Source organism: Chelmon rostratus, chromosome 11 (assembly GCF_017976325.1).
Source record: "Chelmon rostratus isolate fCheRos1 chromosome 11, fCheRos1.pri, whole genome shotgun sequence".
NCBI classification, from domain to species: domain Eukaryota; kingdom Metazoa; phylum Chordata; class Actinopteri; order Chaetodontiformes; family Chaetodontidae; genus Chelmon; species Chelmon rostratus.
Genome location: NC_055668.1, coordinates 10,682,383 through 10,708,902, shown reverse-complemented (window position 1 = coordinate 10,708,902; position 26,520 = coordinate 10,682,383). Strand labels below are relative to the sequence as shown.

The following is a 26,520-nucleotide window of genomic DNA, read 5'->3' as shown; positions in this document are numbered from 1 at the left end:
GTCTGGTTTCAATCCTGCCCCGGTGTTTAGTGCTTACAAAGCAGAACTGTGCCTCTGAGATTGAGTGTGTCCCAGTACTTTGGCACCCTCAGATTTGCATACACATTGCATTGGGGCTTTGAAGATTGCAGAAAAGGACAAAATAAATAGCCATAAATGGGTGCAGGGGAATGAACCTGGCACCCATCTGAAATGCTCCCCGCAGTGGGCAAGGTATCCAGAGCCAGGGGACTTTAATAGTGTCACAGTGGCACGTCCTCATTGGCCTGTTTGGTTACGTGTGCCCAGCAGGAGAACATCAGAGCAATGTAGCAAATCAAAGATGCTCCAAGACGGAGGCTGCATGAAAAAATAATGTGTTGCCCCAATTGGACCCATGCTGGAATTTCTAAATTAAAGAAGGGTTGTTGTTTTTTTTTCTATATTTTTTTCTTTCTGCTCATGAGATCAGAGATTTGGTGCAGTCGCTCTGATTTATCTGTGATTCTAAATTCGATTATCTCTCTTTGAGGCTTTTGGCACCATGATTCTGTGTGACATCTCCATTACCGCCTGCTAGCAGTGACACACTTCATGCAATATTAAAATGCTGGTATCTGTGAAGGAATGAGTCAGATGTGAAGTGTTATTAGTCAAATGTTATTCAGCTGAATGGTCATTTGGTATTATTTATGTATTTAATGAAAGTGCATGACTTATTAATAGAATTTGCGCAGGTTCTATAGTTTCACTGACAACATAAGCTACAAGCTGCCTGCTGCAACACCCATTTATTTTCAAGGGTGCCGATTAAAAAATCGCATTCTGTATTTCCTGGATTTCCAGAGACAATGGCCTCCCTGTTTAGCTTTTAAGGGTTTTGTTTTTCTCACCACCAAGCGCACTGCTCCTGTTAGAGGAGGCGAGTTTTTCTTTCTGTATCACTGTTTCATTTCATGTGGTGGACATGAGAGAAATCAAACACTGGCTCACACTAGGTAAACAAGATGGAGAGTGAAGCTGGGGTTGCCTCACTCTGTCGCAGTCTTTTGGTGGTTATTTGCTGCCACCAAGTGGCGCAATAGGAATAAAAATAATCCCACAAGAAATGAGCTATAATGAAAAGTGTAATTATCCCATGTTTATTTAGGCACTATACATTTACAGCAAAACAGTTCATGTGAATACTGTCGGTAATAATAATGTGACATCCTGATTGCTGCCTCCCTCCTCTTGGTTTGAGGAACATGGTGCTCAGTGAGAATTCAGAAATTTGTTGCCCTATCTAATGGTGCGATCAGTACAGCAAATGCAAGTCAGAATGATGTGTTTTTATGGACCATTAAGTATGTTTACCTTAATGTTTTCTGCCTCTGTCAAACTATTTAACTCATCCACTCTGTCCTGCTGTCGATCTCCCCCCTCTCTATCTCCTAGCCTGTCTGTAATGTATGTGCTGTGTATGCCTGCATGTGTGTTAACCGTTGTTTGGACTGTCCTGCAGGCAAAGGTCCAGAGACTATTTTTGCGGGTCAGAATCTGAACGATAATGAGTGGCACACAGTGCGCGTGTTCAGGAGGGGCAAGAGTTTGAAACTGACCGTAGATGATCTGCTGCCCGTGGAAGGTACTTCTCATCCACTGTTCCTCTGACAGAATCCTATTTTTCTTCTTACAAACTTAAATTAGCCAGAATTTGTTGGGCTCTCGGGTTCTAGGTAAGACACAAGCTCTGTGACAGAATAAGAGACGACTTCAAGTGTGTTATCCATGATTTACTGTGCTGAGGTTAGATGTTTTGCTCATCTGGAGAGAGCATTCGTTAATTTCCTTTTCTGAAGTGTATTATTAAAGCTCTCCTATTCATGTTGGACAAAATGTTGCTGCACAAAGCAACACAATGTTAAAATGATGTCCTCTAGCAGAATGATGAATATGTAAAGATGGCTACAAAATTCAGTAATATGGCACAATGTCCTGAATTTTCTCATTATGGGAGAATAGTACAAGTTTAAGGTAATGGTACTTTTCATTTTACAACAAGACCATTTGAATGGACTGTCTGTGGAGCCTTAAGCAGCAGAAAATGTATTATTTTAGGACATACAGTCTGTACTTTATTGTTTATTTGTTCTGTACTTTCCTTCATAGAAAATCTTACATCACTGTGTTGCCTAATGCACAACCTGATTTACAGTTTATAGAAAACAAACTCCTCACATTTGCACATTTGCATCTGATAATTTCTTGTATAAACTCATTATTGCATTATGTACGAATGCAGAAATGTTGCTCGAATGCTGCTTTAATTTCTTTTTAGTTTTTTTCTGGAATTAATATTAGATGTCTTTAATGTCGTATGGTGTCACTGTCATTATTTAGATCTGTTGTTGACCCTTTAATCGCAAAGCTGTCCTATTCCCCCAATAACACAATAACATCTCCACCCCCCTCCCTCTGCTGATCCAAGGTCAAATGGCGGGTGACCACACCCAGCTGGAGTTCCATAACATTGAGACGGGCATCGTGACAGAGAAGCGCTTCATGTCCATGGTGCCGTCCAACTTCATCGGCCACCTCCAGAGCCTCTCCTTCAATGGCATGGCCTACATAGACCTCTGTAAAAACGGTGACATCGATTACTGCGAGCTGAACGCCATGATCGGCTTCAAGAACATCATCGCTGACCCTGTCACGTTCAAGTCGCGCTCCAGCTATGTGACCCTCACCACTCTGCAGGCCTACTACTCCATGCACCTTTTCTTTCAGTTCAAAACCACCTCCTCCGATGGTCTCATCCTGTATAACAGCGGCGATGGGAATGACTTCATTGTGGTGGAGCTGGTCAAAGGGTAAGTGGATACTTTCATTTAAAGTTTCTTGAAGTGGGCAGTTTAGACCTTAAAATAACAAACCGAAGACATATTTTGTTCCTTAATTGCTGCATTTAGCGCTCATTGCTGTTGTGTTTGTGCCTTGACATAACTTGTCAGCCAACAGTGTTACCAGTACCACTCTCTTGCTTCTTTGCTCAGATGAGGTGGCTGCACATGCCGCAGTTACCACACAACTCTTTACAAACACCTTACTTTATTTATAGGGCTGGCCTGCCTGCCGCCGGGGGTGAAGACCAGCAAATGGGAAATGAAAAAAGCTTTAAACTGAGTTGAATTAGTTTAGTATAGCAAGATCATTATTTATGTAAGAATCTCCATATAAAGGGATTATGATTTAATAAAGCAGCTCTTCATAGTATGTGACAGTTTCTAAACAGAATATAATTCTTGACAGTTTTAAAGCCATTACTATGGGAATTCAAATTATTTTCTTATCACCTCTGTGCCAGAATATTTACTGAAAGAGCTTTCGGCTATTACTGTTCTTTTTAATCTTCATGAAGGCACAACAAATACCCAACATAAAAGGGAATCAGCTACACAAGGCTGTGTTTCTTATTGCTGAATTGCAGCTATAGAATGACCTTCTTTTAAGTAACGCCTGAAGTTAAGGTGTTATTCAGTGTGCTGAACATTAAAGTCATACATTTTAATTAAAATGAGCGTGCAAATCATAAATTGCCTGTAAACCAAAGAATTTAATACCAATTTGTTCAGCACAGCCCAGAACCTTTTGTTAACTCTGCAACCTGCCAATTATTTAGCTCCTTTTCAGACAGCTGCACTTTCCGATACTCTCGTATCTACACATTTGAACGCACAGGCACTGCAGCACCAGCAGACATGCTCGTGCACACTCTCGCTCCAGTTTTCAGAGGTTTCCTGCACTTCTTTTCCACTTCTTGTTTGTAGAATTCTGGGAACGCCCGCAGTGCTGCCTTTTTCATAATGCCATGCTTTCATTTCCTTCCATTTGTGTCCGTGGTTGCATCCACTCATGTTGTTAAATATCTATTTCCAGTTACCTGCACTATGTGTCCGACCTGGGAAATGGAGCCCACTTGATCAAAGGCAACTCAAACAAGCCCCTGAACGACAACCACTGGCACAATGTCATAATCTCCAGGGACACCAACAACCTCCACACTGTGAAGATTGATACCAAGGTCACCACGCAGACGACCACAGGAGCCAAAAACCTGGACCTGAAGGGTGCGTAGGCATAGTGAATTTCTATGTTTTTTTTCCAGATTTCATTAAATTGGGGCAGCAGTGCCCTAGAGGTGAGAGACGTGACTGAAAGGTTGCACCAGCAGGATAAACCCTGCAGGGCTGGAGGGAAAAAGCAATGCTTGGCCCTCACTCATTACCACCACGGAGGTACCCTTGAGCAAGGAGCTAAACCACCATCTGTTCCGTGGCCAACGCTGGCGCTGTACATGTGGAGCAGGGAGCTCATAGAAAAGACCATTTGGTCAGCAGACCAACCTTGGATAAAAATGATCTGAAATAATTATCAGTTCAAAAGACGCAACCTTTCAAACCAGAGGGGTATTGGCAGATGAGACACCTGGAAGAATTATTGTTATTAAAAATTTCTGTCTTGGACGTGAAAAGAACAATATTGATATTGTGCCATTGTGCAATAAAATATAATTTGACACAATTACAAAAAAAGCAAGACTGACAAAAATTAACAGCACTCTGTTATTGTTTATTAGGAATAACATTGTGTTCTTTAGTAAGGAAAATACAGTGTCATCCAGCTTGTAATTGACTTCATAATGCTAGTGCCTGTTCACTGTACCAAGCTTGATATAGTAAGCTTGGTACCACGTATTGCTTCCACTAGGGGTCAGTGTTGTCTTATTTGTTCTTTCCACACAGGCAACCTTTTCATCGGTGGGGTGGCTAAGGAGATGTACAAGGAGCTGCCCAAACTGGTGCATGCTAAGGAGGGCTTTCAAGGCTGTCTGGCATCAGTGGATCTGAACGGGCGGCTCCCAGACCTGATGTCAGATGCTCTGGACTGTGTGGGACAGATCGAGAGGGGATGTGAAGGTGAGTCGCTCATCCTGCTAAGGAAACTCAAGCTCAGTATGTTACTTTAAAACTTGAACTTTTTTTTTTAATGTTGATTACAAGTTCAAACAAAAGCTCAGTTCTTAGTTTTATTAGTTTGATTATTAATAGATTATCACTTATATCTGATTTCACCGGTGGAATCAGAAAAGCTTTCTTCTCTTAATTACTCATGTTTCCGCTCATTAACACACAGCTATCCCAAAGGGTCATTGCGACACCATGCGGAGCTCGTTCGCTGCTCAGTCTTCCTGTTCTCACACTTGTGCGACAAGGACACACGTACACTGTCAGTGGAGCACACCCAGCGAGGCACCCACACTGCCAACCTGTGGCACATAATTTAACATCCATAAAGTGTGTTAGTATTCTGTTAGAATGCATCAAGCTCCGACACTCCTCCACAGGCAATCATTTCTGTTTCACTTAGCCATAATCTGATTATTCTCTCTGCCATATTTGTCCTGCCAGTGTTATTTTCCATTTTATCCCCATTCTGTTTTGCTCTGTGCATGCTTGCTGGATCTGAGAGTTTGCCAGAAGCAATCCTTTTGAATTATGTATGAAGCCTTTGTTGCATGCATGAATATCATTTGCCCAGTCTAATGTGTGCACCACATCCAGAGACAATATTTGATTTATTTTTCAACTTCACTCACTTAGTTTAATTTCGCAATTCATCCACTCTTTTTCTATTGAGCACACAACTTCTGATCTTTTCATGTTCCAGCATTACAAATGTAATCAAATTCAGCAGCAACCTATGCGGCTCTGTCAAACTTGTTGTTTTGTGCCATGGAGTATCAATGGTTGTTCTCAGTGGAAAATGGCTTCTATGATATCGCATTTACTGAATTGTGCTAAAGGAGTCAGAAGGTAGCATATAGTTGCTGATAGCATTTGACCACAACAGGGACAATTTAAGAAGATGAGAGAGAAAATATGCGGTTTTCTATTTCTTGAAATTTTACTGGGCATAACTGACAAAACAGATCGACTTCTCATAATAATGACTTAACAATTGCATGCTTTTACTTCATATTGCTGATGCCATTTTGAGAGTAGTTGCTATAGCTCAACCCAGCCTCCATAATACAATACAGTTTTCCCCTCTGGCTCTTTCTGAGGACAGACGCCCGCCTCAGTCCTTGCTCTGTCTCTTCCTGCTTCAACAGTCTGTCTTTCTGTTGCTCCATCTCTGACGTCTTGGTGCTTTACTAACAGCTGGTATACTTTGCCTTTTCCTTTCCTATTATTTTGCTGACAAAAGTTGCATTGATGAAAGCTGACTTGCAAGGTAGATAGCTTTGTCTGTTTGATACAGAGTCTGATTTCCCTCCCTTCTTTGCATCTGCAATGTCTCTGCCCCCCCACCCACCTCTCCACAGTCTCTACCTCCACACTTTCCACATGCCCCTGAGCAAGATGACTGCCTAGTTTGAATTCACCCACCTGCCATATGAAATGGGCTTCAGTCCCATAGGAATACAAGTATCATTACCATCTTGTATCAAATTCTATGGGGCTCACGTTTTGATTTGCACTCACATTTTGTATGTTGTTTTTATTGGACATAGCTTTGGTTTTTGTTGTGGTTCCGTTGTTTTTTTCTTTCGTGTCCTTAGACTGCACATGTAAGGGTAACATATGCATGACTTATCATGGTCTCAAGAACAATGTTGCATGAATTTCCTATTTAGAAAATTGAGGTTTGAACAAAAAAGTTCAGTCGTTTTTTGTTTTATATGAAATGAATCATTGTTATAAGTCCCATGTCGACCAGTGCCACATTCCTGTTATAGCCTGGCACTCTATTATTACCACTTTGTAAGTAGGAACTACATTGAGCAGCAGGCTTCAGCCTATTAAAATTTAACAGTCACATAATTTTTAATTAACATATATTTGAAATTAAGTAATTTGATTATTCTCTACTTCATGCCTTGCATATAAATCAGAAAGCATTACAGAAAAAGGAACTCCTCTTAAAAATAAAACTAAATTTTATAAGTACACTATTATTCATCTGTTGTCTTATTGGTTACTTGACTCCTAAGTCAAGTCAGGTCAAATTAGATATTACATATAGGAAACATTAGGCACATTATTACATGAAAGATTTCAGAAGCAGTGGAATCATTAGTATAATATGTAGTTAGATGCAGTTGAACTGAATATGTATTTAAATGCATTTCAGACATGTGTAATCATACTCATAATAATACTTAACACTTAAAAATACTTTTTGCGTTTTTCGGCCTTGAAAGGGCTGCAGCAAAACTTTAACTATTAAGCAGTTACCATAGCTACTCTGAGGCTGAACGGCAGCTACTGTGGCTACACTTTCTTCAGAAAAACACCGACTGTATTCAGCAGCTGTGACCCCCCCAAGACTAAATAAATACACAATAAAATAAACACATATTGCAATGTTAATGACTATTAAAAAGGTAGATGTGTTCCACACCATAATCATGCCATAATCATGGCTGTAAAGGGGAGTGCAGCATGCATGCATATGTGTCATTCTTCAGATTATATGATGTTCTTGTGTCATAAACGTGGTTCAGATATCCAGATGTCGATAATAACCTATAATAATTGACAGACAAAAGCAGCCAGACTTTGCAATAATCTAAAACCAAAACAATTCCACAACTAAAATATCACAAACTTGTGAATACTTATTAAAAATGTCATAAAACACGTTCATCCATGTTAACCCTTGCCATTCCACTAACATTTCTCCATTAACTGAGCTAACTCAGCATCACTGTCAAACAAACGGACAGCCAGGTCTTACATCTGTAATACCTGCCGCATACTGACTGACGCAACGACTGACGGCCTCATTCGCTAGTGGAATGATGGAAATAGTAGATGTACAAGCATGAAGATTTAACACTTTGCCTCTAAATTGGCCTCTAAGCACTATCGCTATTTAAAAGCACGTGGATCACTCAGGCCCCTGCGTGTCATCGTCCCGTGACCCCATTGGCAGCTGGTAATAACATGCGCTGTGGATGATCAGACTGCAATCAGACAGTGTTTAACACAGGTGGGAAAGATGCGCTGAAGATAGATTGCAACTGATCGCACAAACCGTCTTCCCAGATGGCTGAGATGAGTGACAGTTTGGAGAGGGAAAGGAGAGCTGAATTACAGTGTGTGCTCTATACCGTAGAACCGTTTCACTCAGTGGTATAACAATAATCAAGCCACATCAGATCTAGACACAGCTTAATGATATGCTGCTTTACTGTATAGAAACCAGATGTAGATGGAGGCCTCATGCACACATAATATTCTGTACTCTGCAAGTCTTAAACATAGAATCTAAAATAAAATATGGAAATCACCAATGGCATTTTAATCCAAGTGTTTATACTTATTCAAATGCCTTTTTTAATGCTGTTTTTGTACTTGTGAGGTTTTTCTTGTGCTTGTTTACTAAATACAGCTAAATTCATTGAGGGTTCAGGCCACAATCTGGAAATTTGTAACAGTATTTTCAGAAATAATACAAGAGTGTTTGCATAGCATATGTATGTTTGTTCTGTGTATGCTTCTATTTGCAGAAGCCTATTGTCTGTATGTTGTGCGTGACATTTCATTTCACTGCAGAGTCAATCTGCAGACTGTGCTGCTTGTTGTTATAAAAGTCTTCTCACCAAGTTGTTATTTATCTCCATATTCAGGCCCCAGCACGACGTGCCAAGAAGACTCGTGTGCCAACCAGGGTGTGTGTCTTCAGCAGTGGGAGGGCTTCAGTTGTGACTGCAGCATGACGACATTTGGGGGACCGCTGTGTAATGATGGTAGGACTCCACTTCCTGGTTTTTATCTCTTGAAATCCACACAGCTCTTCTCTATTTTTTATTTCATATGAGTCTGACAAGTCAATTGTAAAACATAACTTCTGCTAAACTTTGTGTGGCCCCTGCATAAAATAAGATGATGGGTCTTTTCATTTCATTCAAGTCCCAACAAATGATTTAAAAATGACATGCCTCTTGCGCATCTCACAGCAATAGATGCATTATTCAGTCCATCTGTTAAGATAATTAAATGCATCCAGGAAAATCTTGGCGTCAGACGTTAAAAGGTGGGTGTTAGCATCAACAGCAAGCCCATTTTTATCCTGTGCTTTCACACAGACTACGTATTCCAGCTCATTATTGTTTCCTGTCTGCATGCTGTATTTTTGTCCAGAAATGTGAGATATTTGCTTTTGTAAACTGCCCAACTGAACTAAGTAAAGGCCCCACACTGTGCTGTGTACTCTAACTGGGGACTGATATGTTGTAACTTGGTCAGTTAGGATGAATCTTGAGGCAAATGCTTGTTTCAGTGTTGCGCTGCTTTGAACATACTGTATGTTGTCTTCACTGAGGGAGTCGAGAGCAGTTGCGACTCTGTGGAGCAGAGACTTTTACATTTGAGACGCCTGGCTGACAGTTCAGTGAAGGCTCATTAAAGTTTGAGAGATGTACCACTAGAGGGAGCAACAAACATTGTGTTCTGCTAAATAAAACATCAACAGCAAGTCAATCAAGCAAAAAAAAAAAAGCAAGACCAAAACACACTTATTATATTAGAATTTTGCTAGAATACATGCTGTTGAGTATTGCATTGACCGATTACAACCTAATACACAACATAATCATTCAAACTTACTTCTGAACCTCACAATTTGAAAGTTGTGTGATATTAATCTCTCTTAAAGGCAGTTAAATTGGCAGTTAGTTTAAGGGACTGCATGCTCATTAATGTTTAGCTTTCGAGAGAACTAGGGTAATGTCTGCCCCACCTCTAGAAAATCAGCCACTTCCTTATGCAAAACATGCACGAGGGATTTTGTTTGGTCATTATTTTCTTCTGCAGCGGTTCACACAGTAAATGGTGAATGGGCAAAGTGCTGAACTGCATTAAGGAGAAAAGAACAGAGTGGGCACTCTGGAGATGACACAAAAGCAGAGGAGAGAGCACCATAAATGTTAATGCATTCTGTGTCACTTCTACCAGCTTGATAAGACCCCATCTTTTGTTATCAACAGAAAGTGTTAATAGATTCCCGTGCAGTCTCATACCCTGAACATATCTGCTGCCTATGATAACACTAAAAGGATTCTTCTGTCCAGAGATGTGAGCTTGAGTGTAGCTCGTCCTGATCCAAGCCCTCCTCTGCTCGTTTCACTCGCTCTTTCATTCCTTAGACCTTGCTCAGATCAACAGAGGAATAGGGCTGTGCTGCAGGTGTTCAGGGATATTTCTGATGGCGAACTCCTCATGAACCTTCCATGTGCGTTAAAGAGAGAAGAAATGCCGTTTGGAACTTTTTTTCTTTCTTCCCTTCATACATATTCATCCTTGGCGGGCCCATAGAGCTCATTTACAGCAGTGGGAGCAGAGCGGCTCATAGGACATGTGTGCATGTATTATATCAGAGCAAAAGTGCTGTACCTGCTGAGTGTAGTTACTGTAGCTTGTCTCATTATTCCTGCTGACCTGACAAAACAATAGGACGGGTCAATGTGTAGGCCCAAGGGATGCAATATGTAACCACCAAAACATGCTTTCCAAGAAATCTCTTTCACTATAGATGAACTGAACCAGTCCTCAGAATAGTGATGCAAGACACCCTCACTCTGCCAAGGAAAATCTATGAGTAGGAAGAATGAAGCTGGAGATGGTTGGGTTTTATCTGTGTTGATGGATTGTCATGGGGATAGAGGAGGGGGGAGCGGCAAAAGAGCGAGAGAAGCATCTTTGAGGAAAATATCACTTTTTACCGGGTGTATTTGCATAAGCTGAAATGCAGGCAATTTGCAACAGAGCAATGGGTCCCCGAGAAAGCAACTTGCATGGCGAGCTCACTGCATTTCCATGTTTTTCTCTAGCGGGTAGTCTGGGCACCCTGCCTTCTCACAAGGAGAAAAGCTCCGTTTCACAACCCCTGGCCCCGTAACATGCACAGCCAGGAGGCATTGTACAGCTGTCAGTCACAAATCACAAGGGAACTAACATCATGTCTGATCGTAGAATACCATCTCATTGTTCAGCTCATGTAAATTCAAAATGTAAATCATTTTGACGAGAACACTGTGTTTTGATAGTTGTGTGCAGTTGCCTGTAAATTCACCGTTAGGCTTCAGTTTTTTCTGTTGTTTATACGTAATCACCAGACTCCGCTGTAGTGCAGGTTGTGAATGTGACTTGCAGTTAAATTAATTTGAATAATTTAACACAGTTGACGTTATTATATGAGGAAACACTTATCTACTTTGAGACTGAAAACAAATTAAAGACAGGCAGCAGCTCTGAGACCAGTATATCTGTAAGATAAGATAAGATAAGATAAGATAAGATATAACTTTATTAATCCCCTGCTGGGGATATAATGGTGTTACAGACAGCAAGCAAGAGTAGCAGGAATAAAAAAGGAGACGTAGAAGAGAATAAAAAAAATACAAAATTAAAATCAACATATATATGTGCATTATATACAAAAGGACTATAAAGAATAATATTGCCAATGGAGTTTTTTGAAAATTGCACATGGTAAAGGTATGGATAATTAAGTACAGTGTTTTGCACAATGGAAAAGTAGATAAATATGTATGTTACACAGTAGAAGAACAATAAATGCATAGTTTCGTAAGAACAGAAAAGTACATAATGTATGATTCTGAGCAGAAATGATAAATTCTGATTCAGAAATGTTTGCACATATATTTTAAAATACTTTGAACCTAAGCATAAGCATTATAATTGTTATAAACAGAAAATGAATAAGGGCATGTCATCTGAAATGCAGTGTATTCATCTTTAGTGGCATTTTCCCAAATTCTGATTTGTATTTGATGGTGTACAATCAACTGAGAATGACTGTATACTCTGTCCAAAGAAATAGCAAAAATTTAGTTTTGGCATAAATATTGTCTTCCCATGATGTTTGTAGCTGCGCAGAGAGAAACGGGGTGTCAGTGACTTGGCATCATTCTTTAAACAAGTGAAGTGAAGTGTTTGGGAAATTGAACATAACAGTCGCGTGGCAAGTCCTTTAAATCACTGCATTGCAAGTTGTGGCCAGACACACATGGCTTTCTAGCAGCTCGGTCCCGTGGGGGATGCAGACTAACATGCAGTCTGAGAGAGGAAGACATCAGTGAGATCGTCAAGTGTCTACTTTTTCTCATATGGCCCACCCTTTCGCGGGAGCACTGCCATAGCTCATGTTTTTGGCAGTTTTCTGTGCATGCGGTTGCTTTTTGTAAGTACGTCTCCCTTTCATCAGCAGTCTACAATAAGCACAGCGTGTATGTGTTGCATGTCTCCACCGCGCTGGAGCTTCATTTTTCCGAGAAACGCACCAGTTCTCAGCTGTGCCGTGAGTGTTTTATGATAAAAGTATTTTAACTTTTCAGAGCAGCGCTGCACCTCTCACTTCAGAGTGATTGGCGAGATGATGACATAGATATAAAAACAATCTTCTCATCTTCTCTTCATCATCTCCCAAACACTTCACACCAGTGATGTGCCAGTGCTTTTTTTTTTTTTTTTCAACAAACTGTGGACGTTTTATTTATAGAAGCAATTATCCTCACTGGATACCTACAGTCAGTGGAACTAGGAGGAAGAAGAAGGAAAAAAAAAACAAGCCTGGCCAAGATGAATCAAATTTCTCTCAGATCATTGTGCATGTGAAATGAATTATGACGGTTGTGAATGGTGTTAAGCATGCATTTGGTCTCGTCACTACAAGCTGTTTTTGATGCCAGTAGGAATAAAATGGCATGTGGAACACATTTCATTCAGTGACTCAGACAGTAGGCACAGACTGCGTGTATGTGTGTGTGTGCGGTGAAGTCATCAGCGCTGTTCTGCAAGCGTAGACCGACGATGGTCATCAGCCAAAAGCAGAACATTACCACTGCCTTCTTCTAAGCTTAGAGTATGAGCTAATATCGCCATATTGCATCCTCCTCTCTCTGTAATGTCCACTGGGGTTCTGGTTTTCATTCAGAAGCTGGCCTGGTTTGTGTGTGTGCGTGTGTTCGTGGGACTTAAACTCCAGTCTAGACCTCCTGAGGGAGTTTGCCCGCAGTGGTCAAGCATCTGAGGGTAATGTACAGAGACAAACAGAATGGTGTTTGCTGTTGAGCTAAAGTGGGTCGTGGAGAGGCTACAGTGAGGGGTATGCCTGGCCTTCACGCAATTTTGTCTCGCCTGGTTGCTCCTCCGCCTCGTCTTATAGCCAGAGCTATTAGTGCCATGTCAATATTGTATCAACAATGGAGGTCTAGTCTCCATTGTCTCTGCCTAAGGGGCAAGGACGCACCCCTCTCATTTGATTTCTAATGGGTCTGAGTCAATGTTCATTCTTGTGTCTTTGTACCTTGCGAATAGTCCATCTGGCCTCCAGGCTTGGTGCCTACTATGTGATCAGCAATAGACATTGGTCTGATATTTCTTAAGCACAAGCAGAAGAAAGTAAAAGAAGCCCATGCTTCTGTTGCGTGACTCCTCTCCATGTCGTCTAAAGACAGCTACAACACAGAGGAACCCACACACTGACACATTTGTTGCATCAGTCCACAAAAGCAAGAGTTCAACTAAATATTAAAAAAAAAAAAAAAAAAAACACTAGAAGCTCAGAATCTGAGAAAGCTAAGAAAGCTCAGAGAATATAGACAACCAATCCCCAGAGGGTTGGATGTCTCTGACAATTATGTGTTGTAAGAAGCAACGCATCTGGTCCAATTCTCCGCCGTCTTCATTTGTGTAGTCAGATGTTTAAAGAATAGCATATAGAATTAACAATTATTTGCTCCAGTTTAGCCTAATGTAAATCTTCATGCATGTTCCTAGAATTTTCTTTTCATATGAAATAGGTCACTTGTGTTTCACCATCCTCCAGATTTATCATGCTGATAATCACACATACAGGCACACTCACACACACACGCGCACACACACGCGCACACACACGCGCACACACACGCACAGGAAGTGCAGCAGACAGTGTTGTCCCATTCCTCTGTGGTGGCATGCGAGGATTAGACCACTTAGTTTGGTTTCAATCAATACAAGGGGACACCCAGTCCAATAGTGAGGCCAAGGGGACGAGAGGCACTGGAGTAAACAGGCTGCTGTCACATGGAAGTAATGTCCTCTTTGCCCTGGATGTGGCCCTCTTTTAATGCAGCTCAGTGAAACAAGTCTATGGGTCTGAAAAAGTTTGGGTTTTCAGTGTGTATTGAAAGCTTGGCCTAGCTTTGAGCGGCCATTGTGCCCCAAGATATGAGAGAAGCAGTCTTAAGTGCTTCTTTGCATTCACTTCAGTTGCCATTCCCCCAAATGTGCACACATGCTTACAAGAATTATAATGCGTCAGATGTAAAGCTTTAAATGATCTGTTGTAAGGCAGCTGAAAGCGTCCCAAATGTACAATCAGATGACTAGACCATGTTCAGACGTCACCCTTAAAATTATACATTTATTTACTGACAGAAAATACAAATACAAGATTAATGTCACATTTACTGTACATGTTCACATGCATCATATAATCAATGGACTGTAAGAGTAGTTGTGGATATAATATTTTCATATAATGGTCTTAAATGATAAGTCTAGAGATATTCTCCCAGGAAAAGACCAGACTACCAATGAACTGATCTGACTATTGAATCCAAACTGTGTCCATTGCTTGAAGTAGCATAATACTGTGCGCACTGAGGCTCAATTGTTGTCCATAAGCTATTTTTATTATTAGATTTTTATTTAGATTTAACGTCATCGGTGAGCCATGCTATTGCACTGGCTCACGTGTTTCTTCAGTACCACGAGCACACACTGTAGTTTGAGTCAATCCTTCAAACACAATACCCGCTAGAGCACCAAATATGTATTGTTCCACATCGGAAATAGTCCCAAGCAATGCACTGTTTACTGTTCCAGTTATGTCTTCAACAAAAATGCAGTGTCCGGCTGTTTTGGGAAATTACTAAGCCTTTTGAAAAAATACACAACTATATTTGCAAGATCAGTCAAGAGATGGACGGACACATTCATGGTTCCGGTGTTTTTATGGGATTTGTTGACAATAAGAGAAATGTATAATATTACCACCCTTATATTTTAAGATAGAATCATATTTTGACCTAGTATTTATCACAGCCTCCTCTGCCACAAAAGGCAGAAACCTGTTTGAAATCAGTGATTTATTAGAAGCTTTATGCTATGTCTAAATCCACTTTCACGCTTGTACAGTCTGTGTCAGTGCCTGAAGCTGTATAGTAGAATGTGGCTCTGCACTTCTTTTCACACACACTCCATAGCTGCTGTTTGCTCTTCCAGATGGACACTGAGTTGGACCGTTCCGCAAGATTTTTATCATTCCTGAGCTATTGAAAGAGGCTTTATTGTTTCGTCTTTTGTTCCTCCTCCTCCACCTCCACCTCTGGCTCAATACCAGTGGTCACTACCTGGCCTGTTATTTTTAAACAATTCCTCATGCTGATTGGGGTCTCTCTTCCAGGAAGTGGTGGCCATATTTGGGTGAAGGCTGTTGGCATGGAAACCAGGTCTCCTTTCCTCCCAACGTGGATGCTGTAACATGTCTGTAACCTTGCCCAAGCAGTGAGATCTCTGCAGGAAGTGGTGTAGAATCCCTAATACCTTTTAGCTAGCATGGTAGAATACTGAAATCTCATGAATTGGACTTACACACACATACAGATGACTTCATAGTTGACATATGGCATGACACTTGCTTATTATATGATGTAGGTTCATGCTGGCACACATTAGTATGGAGGAGAAGCAATGTCTGACATATGTCGGATTGTTCATATTGTGTGATAGAGCTCTGGTGTGCCAGCTGGGGAGAGCTCTTCTTTTACTTTTGTCTATTACAAGAGTTTCTGGGTTATTTTTTGTGTCAGTGAACAGTTCTGTATGTGGTCATATCAGAGTTGAGCACCAGCGTTACGCACATTTAGTTGTCTACATTGTGATCTCTGCTGTAATCAGAATCTCATCTCGAGCTCATTGCAGTGCAGTGGTGGGAACCTAATCTTTGAGGTGGTTTTTATTAATTGGAAGCCTGGAGGGGCATGTTGACAGGAAATAAGAAGCTGCTGTTTCTCCATAATGCCATACTAATTAAAGTGTTGACTAGAAGACAGAGTATCTGCTGAACTACCCTGCTGGGTGATGCACTGACACTGTGAATAGTCCCCTCTCTCATAAACACACATTATTGAACATGACACCGGGGAGAACTGTGCCAAGAATCTAAAACATCCCTAAAAAAACAAGATTGCTTGCTTCTACTTTACTATTTAAAAACTTTTGATTGCTTCTGTTGACATTCTATGAATGATTTCACAGTCAGAAGTCATTTAATTGAAGAGAAAATTTGATTTTCAACTCAGTGAATTGCAAATTGAGATACTGATGGACATTGTAATCAAAACTCATGGCACAAAAAAGTATACTCCCAATGAGAGGAACACAAGAATCAGTGGATTGTCTGGTCACTTTAGGTAGAAAAAATATATGAATATTGATATTCAAATGCAAAGCTATGTCAGAGTTAACATTACAGTAGCAGCATGAGCAGAGGCAGACAAACAGAGATATAGATATAGTATATGACAGGAATGAAACAGATCTCAATAAATTACTCTAAATGCAAGTGCTAATTGAAAGAGTCATGTATATTTTAGCTGGCCAAGCTTTACTTCTGGAAATCATACCTCTTACCTGCTGAGCATATGAAGCTTAAAAGGCAAATACATGCCTGGGATAGGTGTACTTCTTGAGTGCCTTGTCGTTCTTTCATATTTTCACATTTCAGCAATACCACCATCACAGCAACACCTATAATTATGTTACTTACCGGCTTGGAGGTATCGTTTCCTTCTGGCATTCCATTCTTGGCTAATATTTTTGCATGCTTACTTTAGTTCTAGGTGAGGCAAAGTGCTTCACTGGTTCTCCATCACTGTTGGCTTAATGACAAACCTATTATGTCTTCAAGGACCTGTGAGCAAGAGGTAGGTGCATTAGAGAGCTCCAACTGTGACCACAGACTTAGAGTTAGATGAACGGATTCTGCTGCACCAGCTCCTGCAGTGACACTGACATGTTGACCACGTGCCACGTGATGAGTACGACTGAATGTCATTAATTATGCAGTCAGAGTCTGCTAAACCTGCTAAACAGAGGTAATGGGAGGGTGTAAGATGTGACCCTACGTGTGTCGGAGTGTACATACCGCAGTGCTGCTTTCGGTGTCAGCGTTTAGCATGATAAACGCTACCAACAATGGCACTGCAGCAGGCTTCTTTTCCATTTCAATGAGACCACTGTGTTGGCTCCACAGGGGGTCCTGTTCCAGACGGCTCATTTTTTGCCTCACTATAGTGCGGCACAGAAGTTATGGCCCTCCTTTTTGAGCAGCGCAGTCTAACTTCATCCAGCAGCACACACTGTTGGCCAGTAAAAATCATGCAAGCACACACACCAGAGAGAATACTTTATATCACCGTCAGCATGTCCTTCAAATTAAACCCAGTGTTTTCTCTAGAATGACTGATCCGACGCTGCTATTGGCACAGTGACATCATTTGTTTGTGCCCAGTGCTGTGGTTAATGTTGGTTTAGGTTGAAGCAAAGATCATGCCTTGGGCTAAAAAAGGTAATTTGTTAAGATTCGGGAAGCATTGTGGTTTCACCCATCCATCATCCTGCACTCCTCCTTACCTGGACTTTGTAATACTGTCAGCTGACTTCCTCATTTGCTCCTGTCGCAATTGCCACGCCCTCTAGAGGGCTTTGCCACGTCAAACATATACATACGTCATTTTAGGGCACTTGGCTGCACAGCAGATGTTGTCGTACTTCTTGGGAGAAGAGCTCCAGCAGCGTGCTTGCCAGCAATGAGATGAAGAGGAAAATTGATGAACTTTCTCTTTTGTTGTTGTACAATTTATCTTCAAAGAAACTCAAGGACACACACGATAGCAAACTGACTGAGCTTTTGAAAAACTGGCCTTTTATTTCATTTCCTAACATGCCACACATCCTGTTTCATACCCAGATGCCACATTGCGTTGTTTTCCAGTAGTTAAGTTTCAAATTAAGAAAGGCAAGACAAACCTGGAGACATGCTTGAAAGACAAACTTTTCCTACCCATAAACACTTTCTTATTTATTGATGCAATGCACTACAGGCCGTGAACTACGCCTGCAGTATCGCCACAGAAGCGTCGAGATAAACTTGTAAAGAAAGATCCTGTTTCAAGAGGGGCTTGCCAGTCGGTCTCCATTGCAAACAAACAGCTGTTTAGTATTTCTGAGCGTTGCCGTGTGCTCCAAGTAATATTAACAATATGCACAAAGGGCTGAGACAATGCAAACTCTCCTCTCTTTCTGCATCACGGGGAGGTCAATAGAACTTATCCGTCTGAATTGTCCTTGAACTCAACTAACTTCTAAAGTTTTTATGTATGAAGGACAGATTTCAGTGGTGGCACGATTCAAATCCCCTCTCATCTGCAGCCAACGAGGATGGAGAGCACATACAGATCTCTCACTGCCTTAAGCAAAGTCAGTCCCAGCAATAGAGATGTGAGAGGAAACGTGTTTACTCTCATGGAATAAATACATTTACTCAAATACTGTACTTGAGTACAAAGTAGAGGTGCTTTATTTGAGTATTAAATTTTATGCTACTTTGTACTTCTACTCTGCCACATAGCAGAGGTAAATGTTGTGCTTTTTACATTTCAGCTTTAGTTACTAGTTACTTTGCAGATTGCCTTTTTCCAGTTCCAGTGTGTAAGATTTAGTGGCATCTAGCAGTAAGGTTGCAGATTGATAAATACTGATATTACTCTTCTGCCAATAGGTCACCCTAAATCGTGCACACTGGATCTTTAATCTGAGTAAACAATTTAAATATCTTCTTGGATTAACTGGAAAATGCACTGTCACAAAGATGAAAACAGGCTGTTTTTCTGATCTCATGAAAAGGAGACTTTTTACTGCTACATGGTTCTCACAGAACAGTTATGCTACAAATAGACAGTGATCTTGTAGAATATGACACATGGCTGTAGATTAATCTAGCCAACAGTAGATAAAATAGTTGAATTTAATGCAACTATAGCAGTAAAATGCAACACACACAGTAATGGAGCAGTAATATTAATCCAAAAACATCATATATGCAAAACACTGACAGGGGCCATTTCACCGTGCTAGTACTTTAACTTTTGATCCTTTAAGCATATTCTGCTGATAATACTTTTACTTAAGTAAGGTTTTGAACGCAGGACTTTTACTTGTAGTGAAGGATTTTCACAGTGGGGTATTAGTACTATTACTTCAGTAGATCATCTGAAAACTTCTTCCACCACTGCCTGCGTGCTTAATCAGCTAAAAAGATACTTTAGACAGGCTGGTCATTCCTACAAGAGATCCTTGTGTGCATGAGAATCTCTGGAAATTAATGCAATGAAGCCTGCAATGGTGGTGTATGCAGACAGACCTCACTCATTCTGTACTATATGTGACACACTTTTACTGGATATACATTGCATGCTGTGCCTTAATCCCTTTGGCAATTAATATACTAAGCCTTCACTGAAACATGAATGGATCTGCATACCCTGTCAGGGTCAGCACTGGTCCTGCTCGTCTTTCTGCTGGATTTTTTTGCATGCAATATCACAGAGAAAAATGTAAGCATGTCTTGTCCCCACAACCTTTCTTGGCTCAAGTATTTGCACTGAATAATTTTGGTTTTACCACATGACAAACTTGTCCGAGTGCAGTTAATGGCATCGTGAATGTGAATAAGGAATATTTGCTGGACTTTAGTTAGGATTTAATTGATAGACATCGAACCTACGGTCCTGACGACTCGTCACTGTGAAGCCACACAAGTCATTTTTCATGTGCTTTTTACCAGTCTGGCCAGTTACACTGCCAAAACTCCATCTGTTGCAGGATGTATAAACAACTGTCATACGCAAACTTTGTGACACACACATCACACATCGCAATGTCGGATCCCCATATAGCCTGCTACATTCATCTGGCAGCTAAGCATATCATCACTGGTGCTGGCTGTTGGGACTTCTAAAAGCAATGGTCACGCTCATTTCTATAAACAGATATCTGCATGTGAATACAGAATTTGTAGGCAAGGGACAAGATTTTGGTATTGGAAGTGATCTTGTTTCAGTATTATTAGCATTAGTAGTATTAGCCAATCACATTTGAGTGGGCTTTGGTTGCATGCAGGTGAACAGTCTGTTCAAGCTTTTTATTATCTCTTTTTGTACTTATCTACATTCACATGCAGAAATCTGCTTATAGAGATTAGCTGAAGAGTCTAGTTGTTGTCGAGTCGTAAGTGGTCGGTGCGTGGAAATGGAAGTGTTGGCCAGATAGCCGTTATCCAGATCTCCACCGGCTACAATGGACGCCCCCAAAGCCTAAATCGTCAGTAGAGGATAGCCAGTGGGTTCTTGGATTGTGGTCACATTGTCTCGGTGCTGTTGATGTCTTTGGAGACAGTGGCAACAGGCTGCCTTTGCCTCTGAATCAGAGTCAAGAGGCAAAGATGACTATCAACTTACAATACAGAGCAGTTGTTTCATCTTGCCCTTGGTTGGTATGACCAGCCAACCAAGAAGAATGTGTTCCTCTTCCCAGCTCCTGAACTGTTTCTTGTCAACAGCTTTCTCCCCTCCTGTCAGCTGTTCAAACACAGTTCAAAACAGGATTTGGATTTGATAACTATTCCCTCCTGTGATCCCAACTGCCGATCCAAAGCTCGCCCTCTGTGCTTCCTTACCATGCAGCAGGCCTTGTTCGGCTGCGCTTCTCTTCCTTGCTCCACTCTCACATGCCGCAACGTGGTCAGAAGTATCAGCCTCCTCAGCTCTGTTCCTTCCACGGGAGCAGAAAAGTTTCCCCAGCACAGCTTTACCTTCTGTTTCAAGGCGGCAGCACAGTGCCTCTTCTCAATCTTCAGTGCCTTGTATTTCTAACAGAACTGCTTTGATTGTGACGCTCGTGTGAAGTACAACTTCTGCGTAGTGTGCCATAAAGGTGAGAGCCACAGGAGACCGTACAACCCACTTATTCGTCTGTGAAGGTTCATCTCATTCACCTGATGCTTCAACAATTTCCTGGTACTTTAATGATTCAAAACAGAGATAGGGCTGAAAGATACACGGTGAGAGACACTTGAAATGCATGACACATGTCACACAGTTGATGTTCAGTATGTTTTAAGTGCACTTTGAATGAAGCACACTTGAAACAGAGTAGCAGTAGTAGTTGTGTCCATTGATTAAACTTTATGTAGGAAGGATCTTTCATTATACAACTGCATGCAGAAGGATCTTCACTTGACCACTGGTCATCAACTTTTGTTTAAAGAGCTACGTTTTTGGTAATGTTTTCAAAAACCACAGAAAAAATGATTATACAGTAGAAGAGACTTTTTTTTTTTTCTTATGCTTTATTTTGTAGTTTTAATTCCAAAAGGAACTGACTTCATTCAAAAGAATAAAAGAGGCATTTGAAAGGAGTGGAAGCAGATTGTTTATAAATACTTTTTCATTCAGAAAAAGCCTTTTTTTGTGTCTTATTAAACCTCTTCGTTGTCCCAGTTAGTTGTAGCGCGACAGAGCGGCTCGTTAACAAAGAAACTGTGGGCTCCTGAAGGGAGGCACAGTCCGTCCTTGACCTGTTCAGAATGATGCACTCTGAGAAGGGAACTGATCCACTTTGGACGGATTTCAGAAAAGACAGACAGACAGAGACAGACACAGTGCCCCGGTGGCCCACTGCATCTTGGGAACTGTCAGAGGAGATAGAGAGAAAGCCTCCGGAAAGCTGCCGACCTGTGACCCCTATCTCTCTCACTGACAGCGAGGATTTGGTTTATGCATTTGCAGACACATCATCGTCCCACATACACACACCTTCTCACCGACGCACATGTAAGTGCATGTACATACGCCCATGCACACACACACACACACACACACACACACACACACACACACAGACACAAACAACCTTTATTTGCTCTTAGGTACAAGGATTTCTGAATGTTGCTTCCTCTGTGCTTGTTCTTAATGTGTATTTAAATTGATTTATGGAAATGAATATCACTGTTGCGGCATCGTTTATGCATTAGGAAAAAAAACTGTTCGTCACGTCGGCCGGATTCCAAAGCATCCCTCGCCAGCAGAATCCAACGAGTGAAAGGAGCAAAAGGAGCAAAAGGAGCCTATTGGCTATACAAACAGCTCAGTTTGCAATGAAAAAAACAAACATCTGTTTATCTTCCATATATGTAGTTTGGGCCTGCTCCAGCCGTGGTAATGGAAGAGGGTGCTGTGTGCCGTGTGTACATGAGTGCATGCTGGTATCCGTGTATATGTGCATGTGTGTTTACACTAAACAGGAGAAGGGAAGACGGTATCATTATGTGACTATAACCATGTCACTGCACTTTTATGATGATGAATTGTTGTGCAGAGCAAATTCTGCATCATTGTGAATGGTTTACAGCTACATACGTAAAACTCGATTCCTGTGCAACACGAGATAGTGCCGCGGCGCTCCCTGAAACCAAATAAAAGTACTGCAGTATGTAAATACGAAAAACCCAACCAAATAACTTTCAGTATGAACAGTATCAAAACAGTGTTTTTTAAATGAGCTCTTTTAAACTTCTTTCAGTAGCTCCATTGGATTAATTAGAATTTTTCAGGAATTTGAGACTAAATCAGAGTAAAGAGGAATGAGAATTGATGTGGAGTTTTGGTTTCTTTGTTTTGCCCTAAGTGGAAATGAAGTCATTCCATTACACCACCATGCAGTGCCATTTGCTGATTTGATTTTACAACACTAACTGTGCATTATTTCCTATTAGTGGGCTGTTTTATCAGCTTGAGTGGTGTTATTTATGTAGTCTTCACAGCTTGCATAATGAACAGTGTGTGCAGCACAAATTTCTATGCGGTGCATAAGGGTTGCTGAATTTTACATAAACTGACATTTGATGTTTATGCAGCTGATTTTCCTTAGTTTACAGTGCACGCATGTATGCTCTATTTCTTTGATATAATAATCATTGAGTGTGTGATGGCAGCACATGCATGAGAGATAATGTATATTTATATATATATATATGAGCGAGTTAATCACTTAATGATGAGGGTAGTCATGGCTGTGGTGATAATTTAAACCTTAAGCTACAGGGCTCTGCAGGATGAGAGCCAGCCAGAGATGCTGAGGTGCAAACAAATTGAAAACCAGCAAGTCACTGCTGTTTTCACTTGAGGAGGTCAGAGTTTACAAGTGTAATTCCAAATAAGGTGGGACACTGTGTAAAACAAAGACGACAGAGTGTGATCATTTGCTAATCCTTTTTGACTTATACTCAGTTGAAAACAATATAAAGGCCATACATTTAATGTTTTACCTTATCAGCTTCATTGATTTTTATGAATATTTGCTTATTCTGAATTTTATGGGATGGGAAAGTTGTGGAACGTTCCAAAAACACCTGTTTGGATCATTCCACAGGTGAACAGGTTCATTGGTAACAGGTGATAGTATCGTGAATGGATATGAAAGGGGCATCCTGGAAAGGCTCAGTCGTTCACAAGCGAGGATGAGAAACACATGTTTGTATAAAGGATGTTAATACATCGGCTCAGGAACGCTTCCAAAACCGCTGTCGCCAAACACAATTCTTTTGCAAATGATTGCATTCTGTTTTTATTTACATTTTACACAGCGTCACATATTTGTGGAATGGTGGTTGTGCCTCACTCACTCTGATACAATAGAATGATCTGACAGACAGTAGGACTGTCGATATTACAATATATATCGTGTGAAAAACGCCTGTCGTTTCATATTATGCTCTATTGTTTATTCCGCTGTATCCCAAATCACACTCTTCACGGCAATATTTTTCATCATTTGGATGACGCTTTGTGTTTCTCCGCACGGCACGGATGCAGTCAGAGAATTTGCATGACAAACAGACGTGGAGGAGAGTGAGCGTGACGCAGAATGGGGCAATTCCAAACAAGACGAAACGAGGAGCTCGTACCTACAAGAGGGGCTGCTTCTGTCACATGGACGAAGTTTGCATGTGTAAAGTCTGACGAGGACCAGACTTAATTGCTTAATTGAAAATTGGAACAAAGGTTCAAATGAAAAAGCAAAAAATACTCAAATATAATTCAAAATGTAATAAAGAGTCCTTTCCATGTGGTCCATTTGTCCATTGGATTTACAGAAAATATGCTACATTATGGTATGTATCATCTGGATATTAATGTACCCATATCAGGATTTGAGATTTTGGTCATATGGCACAGCCCTAACACACAGGCACCCTGATGTTACATTCTCTGCAAACGCAAACAGTATTGACACTCTGGCATCCCTCTGTGTTGAAATACTGTACAGCTCGTGTGTTTGTATTGAGTGTCAACTCCCTGTATCTGTCTGTTCTTATCGTGTCACATCTCCGGATGACTAAGATGGCACTCTGTTTCTATTCCTGTACTTGTACACATTAGCATCAGTGCATTGTGTGCCTCTCTGTCTCTCTCTGTAGCGTTTGTGAATCATGTTTGGATGAGTAACGACATGTTTGATATCCAAAGAATACTCCCGGTTGTGTAAAGAGCTCAGGTTTAATATTGTATGTCAAAGTATGACGGGCAATATTAGCGTTGCGTATTTATGTCACTGTGTCTTGTGTGCATCAAACTAGAAATTAGAATTGTGACCAATCACAGTCGGCTGCTCCTTCGGTCCCTCGCTGCTGCCTTATATCACGAGGAGAACTGAGTCTGACAACCTTTACATTTCCCAGTTGATCAGATAAAAATGTCATGAAGATCAGCAGACTTTCCCAGCAATCTTTCCCAGCCTTTAATACACTGCGCTCACTTCTCCCTACCGGTGTACAGAACACCTCCCCCCTGGGATAAAGGCTCTCATTCATAGGGACACGTGTGGCTGTGCCAGACGCAGATGTGTCACTCCGGCACACAACAGGTATACCTGGCTCACGCACGGCTTGGGACGAATGCTTGATCTGATCTGAGCCAGCAGTCGCGTCCGATACACTGAACTGCACCTGATTCAGAAACAATGTCTAAACTGCTGTAATCCTCAGTTTCAGTAATTCAACAAACACATCGTTCGATATATTTTCTTGTAATGGCTACAGTAAACATCATAGTGGCACTTGAGGAGGAGAAACAATGCTGTCAAAGTGCCCATTCCTCTCTAAAGGATCTCTCCATGTGTGATTAAGTGTTGCCTGATGGCCCTTTAACTGATTTAAAGGCCTTGCTCCAGTCGGGTCAGGTACTCTTAGGCCACCCATCTGCTGCTCTCCCGCCACTCTTCCTCCACTCCTCCAAAAATCATCTCATCAGCTCCGTGCACTGTGGTTGCACTCATAAGTGAGTAACAGAGACTGCTCTTGTCCTTTTATACTCCTTTGCTCTCCGAGGGACTATTACACCCAAGACCAATTTCTCCTCTCACTGATCACTTAGGCCGGAGGGGGAGGGGGGGGATTCAGCCACACTTTCCAACAGATTTCTCCCTTTTTTTTTACCCTTTTGCTTTTCAGATAACTCTCCATGGCTTTCCTTTTTATTTTATTTTTTTTTACCTTAAAAAGAATCAAAGGAAAACAGAGAAATGTAGATCCAAAAAGGGGCAATGTGCTCAAAGCAGCACATACATCAGAGACTTGCGCAATCCTTTGGGTCTTAAGTGGAAACAAAGACGAGCTGTTTTTGGCTCTCTGTCAAGAAGACATCTCACTAACAGGAACAAGAGTCGGAACACAATGGGAAATCAAAAAACTCTTTACTGATGAAAGTTTAGTTGTGGAAGAGGATTTTCTCATTTTGTGGCCAACACGCTACAATCATCTGGTTAAAGCTGATGAGATCTGTAACTGTGCTGAAATTAGTTTAGGTCGTGGTCCCAGGTGTTTGCTTCAGTGCAGGCAGAGGGAATTTAGTTGTGAATGTTTTCCCCGAAGCTGTATGCACGGCCTGTGTTTTTCTTCTTCTCATACTTCGGTTAGCCAATTTGTCATGGAGAATGACAGGAGCAAAGAGCAACCTGCTGAAGGCTTGCAGGTATTCTGGTAGAGGCGATCTTATAGGAATTGATCAGAACCAAAGCAGCGTATGACATCACAACTGATTGTCTTCTTTCAGCAAGTATCTGGCATAACATGATGCAGCGACGAGGCTTTTAGCAATATTTCTATTGTTTAATCTCTCTGAATGTTAATGATCTTCTGTTGCACTCGAAACGTCAAACATAGGCTGCTGGCTTTGTGATAAACCTGCAGACCTTTTGTGCACTTTGCAGTTTCACCACTTGGGGGCACAAATGAACAAGTAACTAATGATAAGCTTGATAAAGGTATCACCTCACTGCTGATGTCATTAACTTCAGATGCTGC

General features: G+C 41.1%; 1 protein-coding gene across 1 annotated transcript in view; it reads left to right on the top strand.

Annotated features, from left to right (window-relative positions):
* Positions 1-26,520, top strand: part of LOC121614372 (neurexin-1a-like) — a 247,551-nt gene that overhangs the window by 111,733 nt on the left and 109,298 nt on the right. Inside the window, 5 exon segments of the mRNA XM_041948203.1 lie at positions 1,484-1,606; positions 2,450-2,831; positions 3,898-4,088; positions 4,764-4,937; positions 8,657-8,776. Of these exon segments, the coding sequence (XP_041804137.1) occupies positions 1,484-1,606; positions 2,450-2,831; positions 3,898-4,088; positions 4,764-4,937; positions 8,657-8,776 (990 nt within the window).